Here is a 23342-nt window from a genome sequence, read left to right as displayed (position 1 = left end):
GGCCAGGGCTGTGGAATGGACGGGACTCCTCTCGTGAGCAGAGAGGGGCGGAACAATGGAGTAACTGCCGCCTTGGGACCCTGGAAAGGGACCTGTGGGACCCTGGAAAGCCTCAAAGCCAGAGCCCGCAGGAGACAGCGGAGGAAGGAGGGGCCTGGACAGCCAGAGGGCGTGGGGCCAGCTGCTTCCTCCGGGGTCTGACCGCCTTCCTCCGGAAGCGGACACCAGCCCCCAGCTGTACACGGTGGGAGCCAATGCGGGCGCCAAAGACTCAGCCCCGCCGCCCCCCCGCCCCCCTGGGGTTGCGGTTCAGTCGGACAATCACGCGCAAGGTTGCAGCAGCAGAATGGCGGCAACCGACTGCACAACCGGCAGCGCGTTTACCGTGGTCCCCACCCAATGTCAGCTCCTTTCCGTGGGGGTAGACACGACAGGCGTGTGAGGGGCTCGGCAGTGTCCCTGGCTACAACGGGTCAGGTACTGCCTCTAGAATGAACGACCACCTTGAGGGAGGACGATCACGAGAGCCAGCGGTGGACGGCCAGGGCCCAGCCGAGGGCAGGCGGGTGCCGTGTGGGGCAGGGCAGCAGGCACTGCCCCGGTTCCTTCTGGCTCCACCGCTGCCTGGCTTAGGACTCAGCAAACTGCTTACTCTCTTGGTCTCACTCTCATCTGGAAGATGTAAGTTAAACGTGCAGACAGTAATCATTCAACGAACTATCACTACTATTATCACTGAATACGAGAGGGATGTGTACTGGAAACACAACCTGCAGGAAGTAAGTAAGCTATGCTTTTGTCCAGCGACACCGACGATGAAGCAAGGATGAGTTTCAAGGAAGCTGGCTCCAGCAGAAAGGTTCCACGGTAAAAGTATTTGGGAAATGGCAGACTATTGCATCTTATTGATTTACAAAGCAAATTTGCATATTAAAGGCTCAAAAGAGTCTGATAAAAAGATGTGTTAAATTTCATTCTGTTCATTCTTTTCCCCAACTTATCTGACCGTGGAACCCTTCTTATTTTGGCTGAGTATGGAAACATTCTGAAGACAGAGGAGTTTTGGGGGCTAAAACCATCTCAGTCTAATTGCTTTTTTTCCTCCTGTGAGAGATGAAGGAACAGAGAAATCAGAGAGAACCGGGGTAGGAGGAGGAAGAGACTGATCCCGGAAGCCCGGGGCCGGGAGGTACACCTGCCCCTGCTTTCCACCCAGCAGGTGACACCCAGAAGAAGCAGGAGAGCCGGCCAAAGCCTGGGGGCACTGGGCAGGCGCTCTGTGAGGAAACCGAGTGGGAACCCACAAGTTGATGGAACTCAAGAGAAAAGGAAAGGATGACAGAGCCAATCTCAGGAGGATGCAGGACAACGGCCCTCCTCCTCCTCCAGTACTTTGAAGCAAAACGTGGCAACCAGAGACAGCGCGACTGAGTCGCGTCGGGAGACAGGATGAGGTCAAGGAGGGGACCTCCTCCCATCCGTTAATCCGGGGAGACCTCACAGAAGCGGCGTTCAGAAGCTGCCTGAACAGGAAGGCGCTGACAGCCCACCTGTGCTTTCGTATTTCCTTTTTGAGCAGGTGCCCCAAATGCAGCTGAAACTTAAACTCGGTGCCCCTCATCAACAGTTTCAGAAAGATCCCTTACCCTGGACTCACGGCAAAATAAACACAGCCATAGGAGTGCGGGTCTCTTTCAGATGCTCCACAGGAAGAAGATATTTATAGTTACTGCCATTAAAAGGTTTCTCTAAATGTGGACCACAGACCGTCTGCGTGGGAATCACCTGTGAAGCTTATCGAAAACACAGCGTGAAGGGACCAACTCAGCTCTGCTGAGGCAGAATCTCAGACTGAAGTGGAGGCCTCCTGCGCTAGAGCCTGGTTCAGCAGGCGCCCTCCCGGGCCCATCTGCGGTCACGCTCCCTCCTCACGGGGACACGACCCTCGCACTCGCGGCTGCTCTCCGCTTGCCCCTGTCTGGGGAAGGCACAGCCCCGCCGCCTCCTCCCCGGGCAGGCTGGGGCCACCGTGCATTCCCTGCCCCGCATCCTGGGAGCTTGGGTTTCAGGGGACGCATGCTGGCTGCGCTCTGAGATGACCCCTGTCACCCACCAGCGAAATCGACCCCAAAAAAGGAACTCAGAGGGGCTCCCGCACCAGCCATACATTCCCTGGTGGCCGCCGCCCGACAGTGAGTGCGGGGGCGTTATCTGGCCGAGCTCAGCTGATACGGCCTTAGGGAGAGATGTCACATGCCACCTCGATGGAGGATTACACAGAGAATTTGAGGTCAAGGGTTTAGGCCAAACCAGCTTCTATTTATAAAAAAGAGCCTCTGGGGGGAAACGTAAGCGCAGGAGATGGCTCTGTCTGGGTGCCGGTCAGGAGGAGGACATGCCGAGGCAGGTCAGCTCTTGCCATTTAGTCACGTTGCTCCCTTAAAGCAAGGCCCTCCACCGCGAGCTGTTCCCACCAACGCTCGAATTCCTCTGTCTCAAGATGGCCCTGGGTACAAATGAGGGAGAGCACACGTGGGAGGAATGAGCCCCGTGCCTGGCCGTGTGGATGTCTGGGGACTGGCTCTGCGGCTGGGGGGGCCTCACGTGAGAACAGGTGGAGACGGGCACTTCAGTTCCACAAAAACCAACAAGGGAACCTGTTAAATGACTGAAGTCCAAGCTCTTTGAAGGAGGTAGACGCCCTGATTAATGGAACATACGAGCAGACTCTCACTCTTCTCTCATAAGCTGCACAGAAAACAGGAGAAGTCACCCAGGGGCCCAATTCCGGTTTGGGATTCCTGAAACCCAACGCGCCGCACTAGGGAACTCCTCTTCTGATGAGCGTGAGAAACTACTGCCTTCAGCCCGAGCGCGTCCAGTACCAGTTTCAGTCCTACTGAATGAGAACCTGCCAGACTGGGGCTTCCGAGTCTGGACTTTACACAGAGCCCCTAGCAGAGCGAGGACCGGCAGGGCAGGCTGTGGCCCAGGGTACCTCCCCGGGCTCTACCCTCCCAACAAGCCAACAGAACCAGCCAGGTCGTACTGGCTGTAATGTGACAAATTCAACCACATGGAAAACTTTTATTAACACCTTTCAAAATACAACTTTCCAATGTATAAAAATCTAAATAACTGTCCCTTTCCAACCCTCCCCTGCTAATGACCCAAGCCAAAGCGCTGTCCTATTCTGAGCCTGAAAGATAACAAATTCTTACGCCTACGCTTTGGTGCAAGGCAGTCCTTGTTTGTCAGCAACTGGCAAGGACATCACAGGCCTAAGAACTAAAATATGCCGAGACCTGAAGAACACTGCATTACAAGCACTTTAATGAGACCAAAGTCACGATCTCTAGGCCACCCTAGCAAACACTTGCCTGGTGGCATCGGGCAGTAGCAACATCTTCTCAACTCCTGGGTCTACCCAAGGGTTATGTGCACTGCGGTTCATAGACAGGGGCCAGGAGTGGTCACCCATGTCACCGTCACCTACTGGAGATAAAAGGTGTTTCTCAATCAACTGCCCACCTTGCTGCCAGAGTATAAGAAATTAGCCGTTGGACACACAGTGCCCAAGAGCCAAACTGAGAGAATGAGCAGAGGTGTTCCAAGGGCAGCACCCCTGTCATCAGCACCCCCTGGCATGCTTTCCATGCCTGCCTCACAGCTACCTGTACTCTGAGGTGTTAATACCTCTCCTGAAACTCAGCTAATGCCTGCATAAGTGAGTTTCTTTCCCTCTACTCAATCACGAAGTTGGCACCTTGAGGGGCCTCATACTCAACAGCAAAAAGGACGTGAAGAAAAGACACCGAGTTATGGCCTCAAAAAGGTGCTGGCCAGCACTCAACCTCTTCCCCCTGGGGAGGGCCCCAGTCCGAGGAGACCAGGGGAGACTGTCTGGGAGAAGCGCCTGCCTATCTGTATCCTATGCTGGACCCTTTTGGCAGCCGTCTTTGAAGACACATGCTGCTGGCTGATGGCAGGCTGTGCAGGTTTCTCAGAGCCACAGAAATGAGGAAACCTCTCTCCTTGGCTGTGACCTGAAAAAGCCCACATACATTCTGTATGGAAACAGGCCAAACAGTTTAATAGCAGGGGTCGGGGGGGAACAACCAACACAAAATATAAAACAAAACAAGCAATCAAGCATTTCTGGAGTTTGGTTTCTGCTGTTTCTTTCGGGGTGTGTATTTCAATGAGAATGTCCAGTTCAAAGGACTGCTCCCGGGTTTCTCAGTGAAGGGGAGCTGAGAACGCAGCTGGTCACAGGAACAGAAAGGAACACCGACACCCATTCAGCTTCTCCAGCCACCAAAGCCCTGGACAGACCTGCAAGGAAGCGCCGGGAGAGGCAGATCAGCTCCTGCTCTGAGGAAGGGCTTCGGGGCTTGTGCCACTCCCTGTGTTCAAAGTTCAGGACCCTGAATTTTTAATGTCATGCAATTCTACACAGAATCACAGAGCGAGGATCAAAAAAATAAGACTTGGTAATCGGCTTGGAGCCCAGGAAGCTCCTGACACACGAAGAGCAAAACAAGCAAAAGCATCTCTCGAGTCCTGCCTTCCAGACTTTGCTCATCAGAAGGCACAATCTTCTCTCTGAGGCTCAGCCCTTGAGGAGAGGCCAAGCCGGGCACCTCCTGCCACATGTCCGAGATCAGCAAGTCCACAGAACACAAAGCCTGCTGCCAGACCACCATGCTGCTAGGACAAGCTTTTAAACCAGGAAAAATGGACACAAAATGTACAAACAGAGCAGAAACTAGTATTTTCACGTACCACACACTCTTCCATCCTTCGTTAATGACTCAAAATAACTGAAGATAGATACTTACGAGCTAGATGATCCAAAGCTAAATCCTGAAAAAGAGGAAAAGGGTGCAGTTAAAACACACACACACATGGGACTTCCCATGGCGCAGTGGTTAAGAATCCGCCTGACAATGCAGGAGACACGGGTTCGAGCCCTGGTCCGGGAAGATCCCACATGCCGCAGAGCAGCTAAGCCCGTGCGCCACAACTACTGAGCCTGTGCTCTAGAGCCCTCGAGCCACAACTACGGAGCCCACGTGCTGCAACTACTGAAGCCCACACGCCTAGAGCCCGTGCTCCGCAACAAGAGAAGCCACCGCAATGAGAAGCCCATGCACCGCAACAAAGAGTAGCCCCTGCTCGCTGCAACTAGAGAAAGCCCGCGCAGCAACAAAGACCCAAAGACCCAGCGCAACCAAAAAAAACCCCCCCAAAAAACCCCCAAAAAACACCACCACACACTTGAAAGACAAAGGTGGTCTCTAGGCCGCATTCTTTCCCTCCCTTTGTCTCCCTCCTCCTGCACTGCCTGCAGGCCCAGGCGGGCAGGAAGTGCCGTGGTCTTCTGGGTATTTCAGGGTTCTTCCCTCCTCCCTGGCGGGCATTGGCAGAGGGTCTTGGGTAGGCGCCCTCTCGCTGCTGCACCGTGCCACACAGATGCACTGCGTCGGGAAAATATGTTTTTTCTACTTCTCCCATCCACTTGCTTCCTCTTCTTCTAGAGGCCAGAGCAGCAAGACACTCGGGTTCTAGGCCTGGCTCTGCGGCGGCTCACCGTCTGGCCCTTTGGGCAAATTGGTTCCTTGGAGTTTTTGTGTCATTTGTAAAATAATAACGATGCCTAACTTCTGTGTCTAGTAAGTGTGGTGCAAGGATAAAGGCAGAATGCACACACTGTACTATGTGAAGAAGCGGAGTGTCAAACAAATGAAAGACATTTTGTAAAGTCTCTACGTCTTATTTCTATTTTTTTCTCTATCTTATTTTTTAAGTCTGATTCTTAAATCAAGGTTTAGTAGAACCTGATTTTTCAATCAAGGTTATTTTTTGGGGTCCTCAAATCTTGAGAGAAAAATCAAGTCAGCCATTTCTTCACTTGGTAAGAAACAGCACAGCGTTACAAATCTAATTCAAACCTAAAAAAGAACATTTTGTCTTTCAAGCACTTTTGGCTTTTAAAATACTACACTGAAGAGCCAGGTAAAACCACTCATTCTTTTCTTTGGGGCCGGGGGCGTCCAGGCATTTACTGAGGAGACGAAAGGAGGGGCCACGGTGCGGGAAGGGGTCTGGCTGCCTACCTCCGCTGCCTGATCCGAAGGCAGAGAATCCCCCGCTCTGGGTCCCGAACGCAGACGGCTGTTGGGACAGCGATCCGAAAGTCGGGGCGTTCTGACTGGCGAGGGTGCCGAAGGACGTGGTGTTGCTGCTGCTCCCAAACCTGGGTTCCGGTGAGAAATGAGGCTGCAGTTAAGCGTGGCCACGCGGCCACTCTGCTGCCCGACGGCCTCAGTCCTCCCTCCCGAGTCTCAGGATGTGAGACACACAGGATTCGAGGTGACGTGCTCGGTTTAAACTGGCAGCCTCTCAGAACAAACAGGCTAGAGCCCAGAGCCAACCTTCACCTCAGCCTCGGGAAGAAAAGTAAAGGGACGCCATATGAAATCCCCCTTGCCCAGTGTCTGAGTTCTCCACTGTCTGGTCCTACTCTAATCCCACTCCTGCCTCGGGTCTCTCGTGTATGCCTGTGGGAACTCGTCAGGTGTCAGTCGGGGTCAGATACAGTTTCCCGGCCAGGGACCTGAAAAAAGGTGACAGGCTCTTTCGGAGATTTCATACCAAAGCTGGTACTCAGCTCTGCTGGACAAAATGGAACCAGCCAGTCAGGATTTGTGTGGGAGAGCCCCCAGCCAAGGCAGAATCTGATACTTTTTTTACTAGTGAAGAAAATAGCTGGTTTCAAATAAATAAATAAAAACCTCAAGATTCCTAGTCAACCACGAACCTTCCACCAACTTTGCAGCATTATGTGCCGGGCGGTCACTGGCGAGAACAGTGTCCATCAGAACCTGCCAGAATACTGGCTTAAGTCGATCCCAACTCTCCTTTAAAAGCTTTTCTTAACTTTAAGTCTTGGGGTTTCCTGACTTACTGGGAGAAACTTAAAAGACCCATCGGTCTCTGCATGAAATCTAAGAAGCAATACATCAACTTGCTCACTTTCCTTGAAATTCGCCAGCACTGCTGCACCAGCATCTTTCATGGAGAGGAAAGGGTATGAATAAGGAGTCCACTTGAGTTTATTTTCAAGATAAAGATGCTCTCACCTGGCCAACCCTCACCCCACGTACCCTGACAGCTCTCCCAAACAAGCCCCTGGCTCCACCCCCCAACTCTTCAGCTTTACACATCCCGAGCCAGCGCTGAGGACAAGGACAGCGAGAGGCCGATAAGACGTTCCTCTCAGACACCCACACCTCCTCTGAAGGAGACACTTTGTAGTCATCACCACATATATTTTACTGGGAATTTGTGGTGTGGTGAAGGCTATTTTTTCCATGGGGTTTTGGTAACCAGACCGAGTTTCTGGGGCCCTTAAAAGCAAATCTCTAATATGGCATTTTCAAGTGAGGATATGCAAAAGGGAGTGAGAGCCGCCTTGAAAGCTGAGCAGTCATGGAGACTCTGAAACACGCACGGGGCCCAGGCGGTGCCTAAGGAAGCTGGCCCAGCGGACTGTGCACCGAAGACCCACTCCGGGGGTCTGGAGCGGAGCAGGGGACACAGGGAGTTGTTTGCTCAAGGACAATGGGTCTTCTGCGCAACAATCCCAAGAGGAAGGAATCTGATTAAAAACTATTCATTTAGAGTTTACTAACAGAAGTCACCATACAAGGGGCAATCGTGGCTGTAAAGCAGCCAAGGTGAGACTGTTTTTCTTCCTTTAACCAATCCTCCAGCTCCACCAGGAGAACAGGGGTCTGCCAGCCACTACTCCACGTATCAGGGGACAGCAACACAGCTGGTGTCCACCACGTACTGGACAGAGTCTGCCTTGGAAGACACGAACCTTCTCCTGGAGAGAACAGGGATCCTGGAGCGACTGGCTTGCTGATTTCGAGGGAGGGGCTTTCAGCTCAGTCGAGAGTAGGGGAAACAGAAGAACTTTCTTTTCAAAGCAGCAGTACTGGGCCCCAGTGCTTCTGCTGACCTGAGCCTGTGGGTTGCCCAGGCCTCTCTGGGGGGCTTACCCGAATCCTCCCGCGCTGGCGGCCGCGGTACCCTCTCCGAACACTTTGCCTCCCGTCGAGCCCAGAGGGCTTGTAAAGGCTGGGGCTGAACCGAATGCTGGTACCCCTCCAAACCCAGGGGATCCCCCAAAAGTAGGAGGGCTGCCGAACACTGGAGCAGCACCGAAGCCACCTGAGCAAAACAGAGGCAAAAAAACAGAAATGGGGAGAAAGAAAGAAGGAGACAGAGAAGACAATGAGCAGTGAGAAACCAAATCACAAGAGGCAGGAGAAAGGGGAAGATACGTTAGAAACTCAATTCACAACACCCTTTCTATCAGCAAAATAACAAACCCAAACCCAAACCCAACCCAACCCGCCACCCACTCCATTTCTAGCAGAGGGGTTTGGGGTCCACGTAGGAGAGCTCCTTGGAGTTCTAAGAATCCAGCAGACTCCGTGTTTGTCTGCGAGCTCCCTGGTCCCTCCCAGAGGCAAGCTGGACTCGTCAGCTCCAAGTCTCGTGAGATCCGACTGCCACCAAGAACCAACTCCATGCACGGCAGACCCCCGCCCAGACCCTCTGCCACGTTTGGAGACTCCTCACCGAAAAGTCACGCTCAAAAGCGCCAATCCCTACCCAGCTGTCAAAGTGGTCAGAGTTTATTACTTATCATCACATAGGCAAGGCATCTCGCTTCATGGAAACACAAATTATAAAATTAGAGGCTCAAATCCCCTCTCAGGGAGAATCTGCGAGCCGGGTTACAGAGGAGACGGAGAGGCTGACGCTCGGCCAGGTGCTTTTTACTTATTTAGAGCCTGAGAGCTCTCACATCTCTCACAGGAGTCTTTCTCTCCCTGTACAGAAGAATTTTTTAAAAATGCTCTCTCTCTGCAGTCAGGAACTGCTCCTCAATAAAAAAGCACGCCGTTTCTCGTCTGGAGGAAGGCTGCTGCGTAAATGTGAAAAGGCAATCAATCAGCCGGGAGGAGAGCCCTGAGTCCACGACCCCCTGGGCAGGCTCCCAGCGCTCTCACTCATGTGGACACAGGCCCGCAGGGGTGGCACGCACGCAGGTGACCGCACAGGAAGGGCCAGGCGTGCCCAGGCCACCTCCCCTGATTGGTGGATGCCCATCAGGCGGGAAGACAGAAGGTCCTTCCCTAACTGTTCCTTCCGCTCCTGAGGAGGGTTCCCAAACCCCAAGATACTGCACACATCACTCTAGGCTATTAGCAGAGACACTTGCTGAGTATCTATTGAGCAGAACAGAGCAAAACGGTACAAGACGTGTGCTCTAAAGGGCAGTATTTCTTACAGTGACTATTGGCCCAGGAGCTACATGCTGAAGGGAGGAGCGGTGGCCCAGGCAGAGCCAGGAGGCGATTTGCCCAGGGAGACGGGGACCTCATTCTCGCCCCTTCAGAAAGTGAATCCCGTTGACAGAGGGATCACTCAGGCCTTCTTACTATGAGCGTAATCACAGCACAAGCTTCGGCCACCTGCAACAGGAAAGATCAACTGCTGGACACGAAAAGCTGTCAGCTGAACGCCTTAGTTAGCTGCTACTTTGTGGTTCAATCGTTTGCTTATTTACCATGAACAGCAGAAGCACAACTGAGAAGGTGCTTTCTGTGCGGGCTCACGTTTGGGTTTACATTCTGTATTTTAAAACCTTGAGTGAAATTCCAAGCCATGATAATGGAGACTGTTGGGTTACAAATATAACAGACTGGAAAAAAAAAAAAGTGCTAAAAAACCCTTGCAGTTGAATTATTTAAGACTGATCACAGATCTGGTTACACTTTCTTCCTGGACACACAGGCCTTTATCTAGTGCCTTGTACTCAATAGTGTTCAGAGTTCTTGGTGGAAGGTGAGTGAAAAATGAGAAGTCACAATGATACAGAAAGTACACTGGACAGGGAGGGGAGGAGATTAAGCGCGCACACACACACACACACACACACACACACACACACACACACACACACACACACAATGCCCCCAAAACAACGAATCCATGTCACAGCTACGTGAAACAGAAGAGAGTGGTCACTTGGGCTTTATTTCTGGAGACAGGCAACTCACTCCTGATGCTAGGGGGTTCCAATTTTATTAGATGCTTATATTTTTTCTCCTCCAGAAGAGACAGAAATTTAGTAGTACTCAAGGATAATAAGATTTCTGATTTACTGAGGGCCCGCCACGTGCCAGGTGCTGTACACCAGTTTGTTTCAACCCTCCCAACAAACCCGGGACTCCCTACTTCACAGGTGAGGACCCCGAGGCTCAGAGAACATGTCTCTCATCTGCGCTGAGCCAGCTGGCGAGCGGTAGAGCTGGGGTTGGAACAGGGCTGAGTGACTCACAAGACTACCCATCCCCTCACCACTACGTGCCACGCTGCCCCGTGCCACTGCCGCCAAATCCAGCAACTCCACTGACAGAGCAGTGGGGTGACCCCAGTGGACTGGGGGGTGTCAGTCTGTCCCACTTCCTGTCCTCTCCTCAAACGATCTCCAGTGCTATTATTTTCTACTGCAACTGTACTCAAGGGAGGATGGGCACTTTTGGGATTTCAGAGACCCATCCAAACCATCAATCTAAAAATCCCTCGACACCTCAATCTAGGTGGTTTCATGGGGCAAGTAATCAAATAGGAAAAATATTCTGAAACGTGGAAGGACACATTTTCTCTCAGACTGCAAAAATAAAAGGGGCAAATTCTCAGATCAACTGGGACATGATCCCAGGATAAGGAACAACATAGAAGGTAAACACAAGAATCGAAGAAAACATGATCAGGTTCCTGAAAAAGTAAATTTAAAAGTCTTGATGATTAATAAACTAAAATTTCTTAGTCAAACAATATTTGCCTTGTCAAGCAGGACCAAAACCTTAGTAGCCCTTTCATTTTTAAATCATTGACTGCAGGGAAGGGTGGCGGCAGAATAAAGCTGTGATGCTCATTTCTAGTCCATTTTAAATCCTAGGAAGGAGTATAAAAAAACGAGCACTCATAGACTAACCCAGCTTAGGCACGGGTCTGAGTAAAGGTGCACAGTGCATTCAGAAACCACAGCAATTTCGGTTCTAAAAGGTGGGATTCCAGGTACTAATTTGGGGCAGTTCTGCTCCTCAGTCAGAGCCACCCAGGCATCTGCTCCTCGGGTAGGGTCCTTCCTCTGCAATCCCCCCATAAATTCAGAGTATCCCATACACACAAGGGAGAAGTATCCTGCCCGCTCACCTGTGGGGCATTTGCTTTAAAGAACTGCTTTCTCAGCAAATATCCTCCCCCTTTGCCCCCTGCCTTAAAAAAATCTTTTCACACAATTTTCCACACAACAAGGGCAGGTATGCACAGATCCCCTCTGTAGATCTCAGAGACAGAAATAGGATAGAGGGGCAGCTGACAGAGATGAAGTACGGTTTTACAGGTAAACATATATCGTTCTTTAAAATTTTTAATTATAAGTGTAATAATACATGATTGTAAGAAGCCACACAGTTTATAAATGTATACTTTAAAAGTAATGCTGGGATAAAAAGTAGTACTGTAATGTTCTTTATTCCTGACTACATGGGTATATTCCAACTGCGAAAATTAATTGAGCTGAATAGTTATGATATGTGGATACTGTATATGTACAGGAGTATCAATACATTTATGTATGTTACACTCAAAAGTAAAAAAAAAAAAGTGATTTGGGAAGGAGGACAAATGATATAGACGTAAGAAATTAAATAAATAATCTGTCTTGCCCATCACAGGTAATGGGCATCCAAGCAAATCTGACTTAGGATGCTTTCTTGTTTATATTTCAGTTATCATGGTCTTATATGTTCCCTCACTTTGGTTGTTAAATGCAACTAAATATTTACAATGCTTTCTTCCCTAAGAAAACATGAAGTTCTCTTCAGGGCTGCATGCTATGCATTCTGTGCTTTTTAACATGTCTCAGGAGACCTAGAACAGTGTCAGAAACGTAGTAGATGCTCAATAATTAGAAAATGAATTTGGGGGAAAAGATCCCTTCATCCATACTCCATACTCTCCCCTGAGAACACCCCAGAGAGCTCTCCTTCCAGAGGTCTATGCAATGTTAAATACGCATCTAACAATAACCACAGCTAACAGGCATAGGAGTACCTGTTTTACTTGGAGTGGAAAACCCAAAGCCTTGGGAGGCCACACTTCCTCCTCCAGCGCTAAAGGTGCCAGCAGGTTTCTGGTCTCCAAATGATGAGCTGGCAAATCCGCCGAACGTCTTGGCTCCACTGTTTCCAAAAAGGTTAGAGGTATCTGAAAAGATGAAGAACACGTATGAGGGAGGTCAGAGGGAGAAAAATGTCCTTATCTACTTCTCCGAACAGATAAGGAAGGAACCTCACTAGGTGTCTGGGGAGAAGGGAATGACAGAGAAGTCGAGGATCCAAGGTCGCTGAGTGGCAGTGAGACAGAAACCTTCTTTGATTTGCATGCATCTTGACGACAAGTTTTTAATCATTCTGGTGCTCAGGCTCAGGATTTCCTGGCGCGATTCTACAGGCACAGAACAACGGGGCCGCAACAGGTCCCAGTGAAGAGGCTCTTCTGCAGAAAGGTACCTGCGTGCCCACAGGTATCACAGGTATGTCCAACACAGGGCCAACCCCGCAGCCGCACACAAGACCATTTGCTTCTGAAGAACAGGGCTGGTTTTCATGGATCTCCTCGTATGAAGACCAACTTCAAATTTTGTCAAACTGGAGAAAACAAAGAGCGAATCCAAACCGAGTGCGGTGGCTTCCAGCGTTCTGCTTTTACAGTCTAGCTGGGCATGCTTGCCGCTGGCTGATCTGCGCGGAGAACAGCAGACGAAATAGGAAAAACCCTGCTGCTCCCACCTCTGATCTGACAGGAGCTAGGCATGCTCTGAAGAACGTAAGGGGCCAGCAAGACTTCCAGTCTGATTTCCTCTTTCTAAGAGGTTCAGTTAAGCCCTTGACCTTTCAGATGCTTATCTAGTGGGTCGCTCCCGCAGCTACACACTGAATCGGCTCCAAGACTTAAAGGAAAAACGGAAATGAGGGACTTTCCTGGTGGTCCAGTGGTTAAGAATCCACCTTCCAATGCAGGGGACGTAGGTTCGATCCCTGGTCGGGGAACTAAGATCCCACATGCCGCGGGGCAACTAAGCCTGTGCTCTGCCAACTACCGAGCCCGCACACTCTAGAGCCTGCGAGCCACAACTAGAGAGCCCGTGTGCTGCAACTACTGAGCCCACGCGCCACAACTAAAGAGCCCATGTGCTGCAACTACCGAGCCCGTGCACTGCAACTAGAGAGAAGCCCGCGTGCCGCAACAAAAGACCTCACATGCTGCAACTAAACCCCACTGGAGACACATAAGTTAATTAATTAAAAAAAAAAAAAAAGGAAGTGAACTACTAAAAACCAAGATGGGTGAGAAGTTTTTTGTTACAAGAAATGCGAATCTGACAGGCAATGTATAAACAGCCAAAGTCATATACACAGAAGTGCCTGGAGAGAGTACAAACAGCACACTAAATAACAGGAATTTTTCTTTAACCCTTTTCCGGGGGGAGAGGGGAGGGATAACTCACATTTCCCCACCATGTTTGGATGCGTGTTTTATTAAAATGAGTTTGCACCCACAGTAAGGCAGCAAGAAGCTCTGCTGAAATGGGATCAGTGCCCAAAGCCACAGGCACGGACAGGAGGCTGAAATGACACGCTCCGGGTGGCAATGGGGCATTGACTCCATGTCACCAAGTGAGGCCCAGAAACACCTGCCCAGGCCAGTCTTCCCCCAAGCCCGTCAGGCGCTCACAGAGAAGGTGATGGAAAGGAGAAGAGTGGAGGGCGAATAACTCTGCAAGTCGAGCCGTCTGAAGAGGTGGCCCACCACTAGCCCGTCAGCGCCAGGGTCTCTCATCTCGCTCTGCTGCCAATGCCACCCCAGTGTGAGATGCAACTCTGTTACTACTTCCGCTTGCAATGCTCTTGATCTGCAGGCCAAGAAGTGAGGAGCCTCGCCTCAGGGACACAACCACCTCAAATTTCTAGGCACCGATAACATAGAGCCTCAGACCACCACAGGGTCACTTGCTCTGTAAAACTACTGCTGACAGTTTGGGAGCCTGGTTGTGAGTAGGTCAGGCACTGAGAGCAGGAGTGGTTAACAAATTCCTTTTCACCACCTTCATATACGGTCACACGGGACTATATACCCCCCCGTAGAGTCTGCAAAATGCCCTCTTGAGCAGTCTGATCCTTCCCTTAGTGAGCCGGCTGAAGGTTACATCAGATTCCTCCAACGGCAGTACAAAAACAGGCTTCTCAGCCATTCCTTTTATTTGGTATTTCAAGAACAGAGGACTGCAAGTTTCTGACTTTGTTAGTGCTAACAAGGCAAAAATTCCAAATAGCAAACAAATTCAAGTACAAGATTAGAGGCTAGATCTCCTCTTGGAGAAATCAGAAATACAGAGATGAGATGAAATGATTTTACTGGGACAGTGCTGGAAGACAAACTCTAGAGAAGTCAGAGAACATTTAGAAGTCTTCGGGCTTCTTTATCCCTTTATCTCTTTAAGACTCCTTTGTCTTTAAGATGTTCACAGATATGACAGTGGAATAAATGAGTTGTGCAGTCAGCCCTGGCTTCGAAAACCTAATAACTGTGGGGCAAGGACTTAACCTTCCCGAGTCCCAGTTTCCTCATACATATAATGGGACAGCCACTGTGCCCAGGCAAGGCTGCTGGGAAGACTGAATGAATTAATGTATGGAAAGCCCCTAGTCAGGCATAAGGTAGGTCCTAGAAAATAGGACTTCCCCTCCCTGTTTAACTTTCCTCCTGCCAATCATGTTTCCTATCCCAATCAAGTTCAATATAATAAAACAGAGCAGGTCAGCTGTAGAAAGTTAAACCCTTTTCATTTTGCAAAGATCACTAGAATCAAGCCATTCAAGTTGTTAACAGTTGTCATTTGTAGTCTCAAAAGGAGCTCTGCACGTTGAAACGTTTTAGGATTTATTTAAGCTGCTCTGAAACGAAGTGGCATTAAATGATGGGATGTCTGCTTCTCCCTGTCTCTATGGCCAACAATGTGCTTCTCAGTTTTCTCCTAGTGGCTCCAAAATAACAGTCTCTAGCTCTTGAAAATATGGTATCTTGGTTGTTGGAACAATATTTCATTGTGGAAGAGACTTCTTCACTTGTGAACTAGCCAGTAGGAAAGCTTGTCTCTGCAGAGCCATCGGATGACCTCCACTGGGGGTTCCAAGAACGGCTCACACTGGCATCCGCTTTGGGCTTCCCCCGACTGGTGCAACGTGGACCCTCCATGGTCTTTTATTTGGCAAAAACACTAGCAAAATCCAACATCAGGGTCTGACCCAATTTAAATTAAATGATACTTGATATAAATTTGATATAAACAACATCACAGAGACCAGATCCCATGTCATTCTGCAGGTCTAAAGTCACTAGACGAGAATTCAACACACACTGAGAAGGCGGTTCTCAGGAAGCCCTCGTCCAGGATACCTTCCCAAGATATTCTCTTAAAGAACAGTAGTAGAAGGAGCCTTGTGGGACCAAAAATTCTCATCAAATGACTCCTTCATCCTCATACAAACGTGTCTTTCAAGCCCCGGTGCAGAAAGAATGTGCTGAGAATTGTTCTCACCAGTGTCTTTAGGACAAGACTCAAGGAGGCAATAGGGCCTTACAGGTAGCAATTCACAGGACCCCCAGGGGTTAACTGTGTCTGTGGTAGAGTCTCGGGGAAGAGAGAGAGAAGAAGCCTTTCTAGTGTGAGCTTCTGGATACAGAACATGCCAACTCCAAGCACCAGTGTTCCTAGCTTGCCTTTCTCGATCAGTGCGTAGTTGCAATTACTTCTCGGGCCTAAAGAGGGCAGCTCCAGGACCAGGCAGCCTGGGGCCTACACACCACCAAGGGAGCTGCTGGCCGCCCAATCTGTGCTCAGGTATCCACCTGCAGGGGAGCCTGATCGATGCCACGCGGAGTGACCACAAGGGCTGTCAGGCGAGGCGCATGGGGAGGCGTTCCATTCCGTGGCGAGGCCAGAAGGCCTCAGAAGGCAGCACGGTGGACCAGAGCTCTGCACACACGCCGGGATGAGACCCTCCTTACGCCACTTAACGGCTGTCACCACTGGAAGCCCACATTCCCACTCTGAACCTACTTCCTTATGGGTAACATGGGGACGGCCACATCTGAAAATACTGTTGTATTTCAGAGGTGAAAGGTGATTAGACCGCACACACTGAACAACTGGCGCACAGCAGGTGATCAGTAAAGATGAGTTCCCTTCTGCTGACGGCTCGTGAAAGAACAGAGCATAAGGGCTGCAGGATTCCAGGGAAGGAGAGATCACTGTGCATCCTCGTGACCTTTCGGCCACGCTGCACAGAGGAAGACGTACATTCATCCTGAAAGGAACGGTAGGTTCAGAGGAGCGGGGCGTGGGGAGCAGTGTGAACCCCGGCACTGAAGCAGGGAGAAGAGAGGGGGGTGTGTGTGTGCGCAGGTGTGCAGGCGAAGGAATTCAAAGTCAGAAAAGTGTGTCAGGGCTCATGGAGGGCCCTGCATTATAGCCTAAGGAGCTGGTCTGGACTTTGTTCTGTAGTTAGTGGGACATTGCTAAAGGGTTCTGAGTAGGGAGAGTGGCAAAATAAAAGAGTTTTAAGACATTCAATTTGGTACAGATTTCCAGACCACAGTGTAGGAGACAGCAGGCAGAGAGGGGAGTCTGGAGACTCCTGTGATAACCTGGATGACACTGGGGACACACCCCACAGTGACAGGGAGAAAGGAGAAGGAAAGAGCAGGGAAGGAACTGTTCGGCAGGCAGGAAAGGAGCCAGGAGCCCATCCACACAGGGCAGGAAACAGTGCTGCTCAGAGGGTCACACGCCGCAGGGCCGCCCGAGGGGAAGGAGGCCCCCCCTGTGACCTGCAGAAAACATTCTCAGTACTGTGGCGAGGCCAGTGTCCTCCCCAGGGGCCTTCCAGCTCCTTCTTCCACTCCTTCCTCTCATCCTGCACTTGGTCCTCAGGGCTACAGAAGCTCTTGTCCGTTTCACTAGCAAATCACGGAGTTAGTTTTAAAAACCAAAATAATGCTAAATCTTTCCTGCATACTTTCAAATTCACTTAAACTTCCCTTAAGTGTGAAAGTAAACTGCTGGTTTACAACAGCTGACATTTAGGAGATGAAGACCCGCAGGTGTCTGGTATCAAGAACAGATATATGTTTATTTTAAACCAGAATTAAAGAATTAGAAACAATGGTGTGCCTATGAACAACAGGTTGGGGCCGGGCGGGGGGTGTCTGTCCCCGATCTGTAGCACTGTCCAGTTATTATGGTGTAAATAACTACTCCCTGATGTCACTGAACAGGGAGCTGGGGAGAAATGTGCAAGCTGGCTCTCCTGAGCCAGTGCAGGCCAGCTCCAGCCCATCACTGAGAGAAGGCCATTTTCTGCCAGGTAAGAGCCATGGCATTAAAGGTGAATCTGACAGGAGGAAAGGATTTTTTACATGGATATGACATACCCACGTTTTAACAAAATAGGCTAGTAACACAATCTTGCAGACAATAATCTACCTATGGGACAAACCCACATTTCTCACTAGCATGTTTTATCAAATGCCTGTTCTGTGCTAGACGCTGTGTTTGGCACCTTATGTATGATCTAGCTGAGTTCTAGGTCTGCCACTTTCTGGCTTTGTAACTAAAAATCACCTAACCATTCTGGGCTTGTTTCTTTATTGGAAAAGGGAGACTGACACCCAAGGGTCACGTTTTCAAAGTACGTGCTATGGAGCCCTGCAGCTGTGTGCTGATAGCTGGGGAAAAGATGGGGAAACCACCCAGGAGTATCGCTGGCTCTTGGCCCCTGCTTCTGAATACCCTGTTTTTCTCTGTTTTATGTATCAGGATTCTGCGTAAGAGTTCATCTGCAGAAACGGCTTCCGAAAACTGTTACTAGACTTGACTTCTCAGATCCCTTCATTCTAGGGTTCTAAATTCCTCCTAGCAAAACACAAATTTCTGATTATATAATTTCGCAAGTTTAAAGCTATGTGTGTCTTCACTATAATCTCACCTTATATATTACTAGATGAACAGTGACATCAAAATAACTGATCTGTGACTCCAGGAGTCTCAGCAAAGAGTTTTGCTTTTTAACTACATGAGCCTTAATATCAAGGAAACATCTGTCCTGTCTACGGAACATGAGCTCTCGCATTAAGATCACATATAGCACAACAGATGAGAGAAGCTTCTGGTAGAGCGTATTAAACAAGAGAAGCTAAGATGAAGGTGACAGGTGCCCGACTTCCCATCTCAGTCTCCACTGGCAGCAGGATATATTTTTTTAGAAGATTTAAACAAACAAATTTCTTTCATTTCCAACCATGAACAGACAGATCAACAAGGAATTAGCTGGAGAAGAAAGTGCCAGCAGAAAGATACAGCTTCATCTGAAAATACGACAAAAATGTGAGAGATGAGAAATAATGACGGCTTCAACTTTTGTGTGACATTTCTCTACAGCAGCTGAATGTTAAAGCAAATTCAAAGAGAGTCCAACACAAATGAAAATCCAGATGCTCCTCCAAGCACACCCAGCTTGTTCTGCTGCTCTCTTTTATGCCTGTCTGCCTGCATTCATTTCAAGTCATTTCAATCCTAAGAAACAGAGCAATTTGGGCCTTGGGAGAGAAGAGGGGAGTAGCTCAATACACAGATCCTCTCTCTCTGCAGCTCTGATGGCTTTCCATGATTATATAGGACATCTCATTAGAAAACCAAAAATAAAAAACAAAATCAAAACAGATCACACTGCTTTGGGGTAGATATTTTAAATGGGCCTTCTAGACCTTTCCTTTCTACACTTGTCACTGAAGCTTTGATAACACCACGAGGATGACAATGACATCAGGGGACCAAGAGACTGGGGAAACTTTTTAACTCACTTGGGGTGGCCGTAGATCCAAAGCCCCCGCTGGCCGAGCTGAACGGGTTTTTGTTGGCTGCATCTTGGCTGGGTTTCCCTCCAAGGCCACTGAAGAAACCTCCCCCTCTTCCAGTGTTTCCAGACCCAAACACGCTGCCACTGGAAGAGGACGACTGCTGAAAAACAAAAGGAACAGGAAGCAGGACAGGATGAGAGGTCACGGTAAATGGCAGGTCACATCCACGGAGGGGGGCACTCACAGCTGTGCAAGTGGAAGAAGCAAGAGAACGTTGATTAGTTCTGGTGCAGGTGCTCTAACACCCACAAAGGAAGCTGAGCTCTGGACAGGAACACTCCTTACAATCACAAGTTCTCAAGTTCTTCTATGTGCACAGTTCTCTGAAAACATCATTTACGGTAGGTGGGAGTCTTAACAGTTCATCTGCCCTGCTGCCTGCAGTCTCTGCTGGCTATGACGCCAGGGGCAGGAAAACCAAACCCTCAAAAGCGCCCCCAAATGCGAAAGTTTAAAAACATGTCTAGGTTATGATGAGCACCAATTATTTTGATTCCTCTAGTGTTTGGCTGACCTCATCAGCAACCGACGATAAGGGATTTACACTGTCTTTTCTCCCAATTTGCGTGCTTTTATTTCGTAATGACTTCCCCAGTACTGCAGAAATGAGCTTAAATTAGCTCCGCTGTTGAAACGATGACCGCAGCTGAATTCTGTCCAAGTTTGCAAATCTTATGCTCAGAGGATGCTGGGCACGTGCTGACACAAAGCTGTATCAGGCACCACACACTGTATTTTTGTTTAGAAACTGGTTCTTTAAGGAAGACCAGTGCTAGATTTGAGGGACCATTAATGATTAGTTAAGTATGATATCTCCCTGGTTGATAATGTAGAATACGATGGGCCATTAGAAATGGGTCGCTGTGCACAGGAACCTTACAGGAGCCCCTTCAAAGGGGAGGTGGGGGGAACCAGAGAAATGTACAAGTCCCTCTTCTTTCTGGCAAAATAAACCACCCACCTCAAAACAGTGAGTGAAATATCAATAAATGAGCTAGGAAGGTAGTGCCCTTCAGAAAAGTGCCTAAAATGTAATTTACACACTCAAAAAATGGTTGCTGTTCAGTATTTTGACAATGATGATAATGAACCAATGACCGAGCACTTTCTCTGTGCGAGGCACTTTTCTACGCACTTTACAAATAATTATTTAATCCCCACAACAGTCAAACCTCTAGCAGGCTGCCCCTGAAACGTGCCCCAGCACACCCCTGCTCTGAGCCCCCGTAGCGTGACTTTCTGCCTGGACCATACGACAACTTCATTGACGTTCTGCTTCCCCTACAATCTGTGTTCACACAGCAGCTAGATTAATCCTTGAAAATGGCAGTCAAAACATTTCACTCCTGCTTACAAATTCTGAAAGACACACATGACTTGGCCCCATCCATCTCTTGGCATCGTCTTCGATCGCCCCCCCTGCACTTGGTACAGTCACACCAGTCTTTTGTGCCTTGGACAAGACAAGCTAATTTTTACCTGAGGGCAACGTACTTAATGTACTTGCTTGTCTCTCTCCTTTTTTTTTTTCCCCCCTTTAAACTTCTTTAAAAACAACAGTAACTGTTTACTACAACCATTTAATGATGAGTAACAGCTTTTTAAAACTTGGAATGAAATCCAACCATAAGAGCACAGGCTTTGATAACTAGGAAACTGACTTTCAAAGGAACGAAGACGTGACAACTATGCATGCATGCGGAAAATAGAAAATATCAGGTTTCTTAGCTGACTTCCACGCATCAGGCTGAAACATAGGAAACTGCCAATATATGGACATTTTTGCCCTACAAGGAAAAAACCAAAACAAAAACCCCACCAAACCCAGCAATTTCAGATGGTTCAACTTATTTTTAAAAACATGATTTGAAAAGTAATGGATATCTGCAGAAATGAATAGAAATGGGTAGCACTTCACTGAAGTGAATGTGAATCGACAGTTATTGCATCCTCAGAAGTGGGTTAGAGTATCCCATTCATTTTAACTACAATAAATAACAATAGTTTTTAAAACTTTAAATTATGGAAAATCTCAAAAGTATAGATGGAGGAGCATAATGAACCCATGTACCCATCACCCAGTTTCACCCGTTAACTCACGCTCACAGAGTGTTACCTAGAGCCCCATTTTCTTCCCCTCATCCTTTATTAGTATGAAGTAAATCCCAGACATCTCACCATTTCATCCACGGATCTTCCAGTATAAAGCTCTAAAACATAAACTATAACTATAATAACATTATCGTGTCTAAAAATTAATTCCTTTATATCATTGAATAGAGCTAGTGTTCAAGATCCAGCCTAATAAAATTGCCAAAAAACCCTGTGAATCTCATCCAGCCTCCAGACCCAAGCACCATTTCACAGGAAGTAACAGAGAGGACAGAGGAACAAGTTAATCGGGAGCTACACCCCGGGGATCTCCAAAGGACCAACAATCTGCTTTGTTCATCAACTGTGTACTATGAGGGAAAATAAAAGAGGGGCGGTCCTGGGAGGGCAATTTATAGATACAGAGGCTGAAGAGAACTATCAGCCAATCTCCGTGAGTGAACCTGACTTGATCCTGATTCAAAGAAACAAATGTAAAAACAGACATTTATGAGACTTCTTCAGAAAGGCATTTCCTGACTATCGAACCTAAATCAGCTTCCCTGATTACTGCCACATCATCCTGCTTTACTGTCTTCATAGTACTTAAATTAACTATCTGAAATGAAACTGTTTTAATAAAGACTGACACCCCTCCCCACCCCCCCAAAATGTAAGCTCTATGGACATAGCCACTTTTGTCTGTCTTACTCATTACTGAATCCCGGCATGAATGTTAAATTAATTTTCACAGTCCTGGTTCTCTACTGCCATTTTAACAACATTAAATCTTCTGATCCATAAACACAGCATGTCCTTCCGTTTATTTAGATCACCTTTAATTTCTTTAAACAATGTTTCATTGTATTCAGAGCACACGTTTTGCACTTCTGTTAAATTTATTTCTAAGTATTTTACTTCTTTTCATGATATTGAAAATGAATTTTCTTAATTTCAATTTCATTTTCAGACGGTTTGTTGTAAATGTACAGAAATACAATTAATTTTTATATATTGATCCTGCATCCTGCAAACTTGCTGGTCCCATTCATTAGTTCTAGTTCTGTAGTGGATTCCTTTGGGATTTCTATATACATGATCATGTTACCTGCAGATGCATAGTTTTACTTCCTCCTTGCCAATCTGGATGCCTTTATTTCATTTCTTGCCTAACTGACCTGGCTAGACACAACATATGCTCTTGAGAGCCATCCCTATGACTGCATGCTATTAGCCGTCCTTCCCTTCTTATTGCTGAATAGTATTCCATTGTGTGAGGACGCCAGGGTCTACTATTCTCCTGCTGATGAACATCTGGACTGTTTCCAGGTTTGGGCTATCATCAACAAAGCTGCTATGAACATTCTGATAGAAGTCTGTCTGTGAGTATATATTTTCATTTCTTTTGGGTGAATACCTAGGACTAGAATTGCTAAACCATAAAATTAGTGTATATTTAACTTACTGAGAAATTGCCAAATGGTTTTCCAAAGTGACCGCACCATTTTACCTTCCCACCAACCAGCAACGCATTAAGAGATCTAGTCACTCTAGATCTTTTCCACATTTGATCTTGTTGGTTCTTAAATTTCAGTAATTCTACAGGTATGACATAGTATCTCATGGTTTTAATCTGCATTTCTCTGACGACTAACAATGCTGAGCAAGTTTTCATGTGCTTATTGGCCATTTGCATAGCTCCTTTTGTAAAGTATCTGTCCAAGTATTTTAAAATTGAGGTGTCTTTTTATTTTTGAGTCATAGGAGTTCTTTATATGGTCTGGACAGAAGCCCTTTCATTTATGTATTACAAATATTTTCTCCCAGTCTATACCTTGCCTTTTCATTTTCATAACAAAGTCTTTTGATGAGCATAAGTTTGTAATTTTAATGAAATCCAGTTTTTCAATTTCTTCTCTTATGGCTAGTGCTTTTCTGTGTTCTAAGAAACCTCTGTCTTCCTAATGGCTTCTTCACAGTGGCATTACTGACATTTTGGGCCACATGATTCTTCGTTTTGGAGGGCTGGAGGATGTTTAGCAGCATCCCTAGCCTCCACCCACGAGATGCCAGCAGCGTCCCCCACTCATGAGGATCAAACGTGTCTCCAGACGTTG

At 48.0% G+C, this 23342-nt stretch overlaps 1 protein-coding gene across 3 annotated transcripts in view; it reads right to left on the bottom strand.

Moving 5' to 3' along the window:
- Positions 1–3067: 3067 nt before the first annotated feature.
- NUP214 (nucleoporin 214) overlaps positions 3068–23342 on the bottom strand; it is a 102364-nt gene continuing 82089 nt past the window's right edge. For 2 of the 3 annotated variants that reach the window (XM_057548327.1, XM_057548329.1), the window contains 6 exons: positions 19078–19234; positions 12208–12360; positions 8070–8241; positions 6120–6259; positions 4842–4866; positions 3068–4335 (listed from right to left, as the gene is read on the bottom strand). In XM_057548327.1, the coding sequence (XP_057404310.1) occupies positions 4302–4335; positions 4842–4866; positions 6120–6259; positions 8070–8241; positions 12208–12360; positions 19078–19234 (681 nt within the window). In that variant the 3' untranslated portion in view covers positions 3068–4301. The remainder of the gene's footprint in view (positions 4336–4841; positions 4867–6119; positions 6260–8069; positions 8242–12207; positions 12361–19077; positions 19235–23342) is intronic. The other variant, XM_057548328.1, reaches the window with a different exon arrangement.

The sequence above is a fragment of the Balaenoptera acutorostrata genome, chromosome 6 (genome assembly GCF_949987535.1).
Source record: "Balaenoptera acutorostrata chromosome 6, mBalAcu1.1, whole genome shotgun sequence".
In the NCBI taxonomy this organism is placed as follows: Eukaryota; Metazoa; Chordata; class Mammalia; order Artiodactyla; family Balaenopteridae; genus Balaenoptera; species Balaenoptera acutorostrata.
Note: the sequence above shows the minus strand (reverse complement) of the source record. Positions and strands in the feature narration are given on the sequence as shown.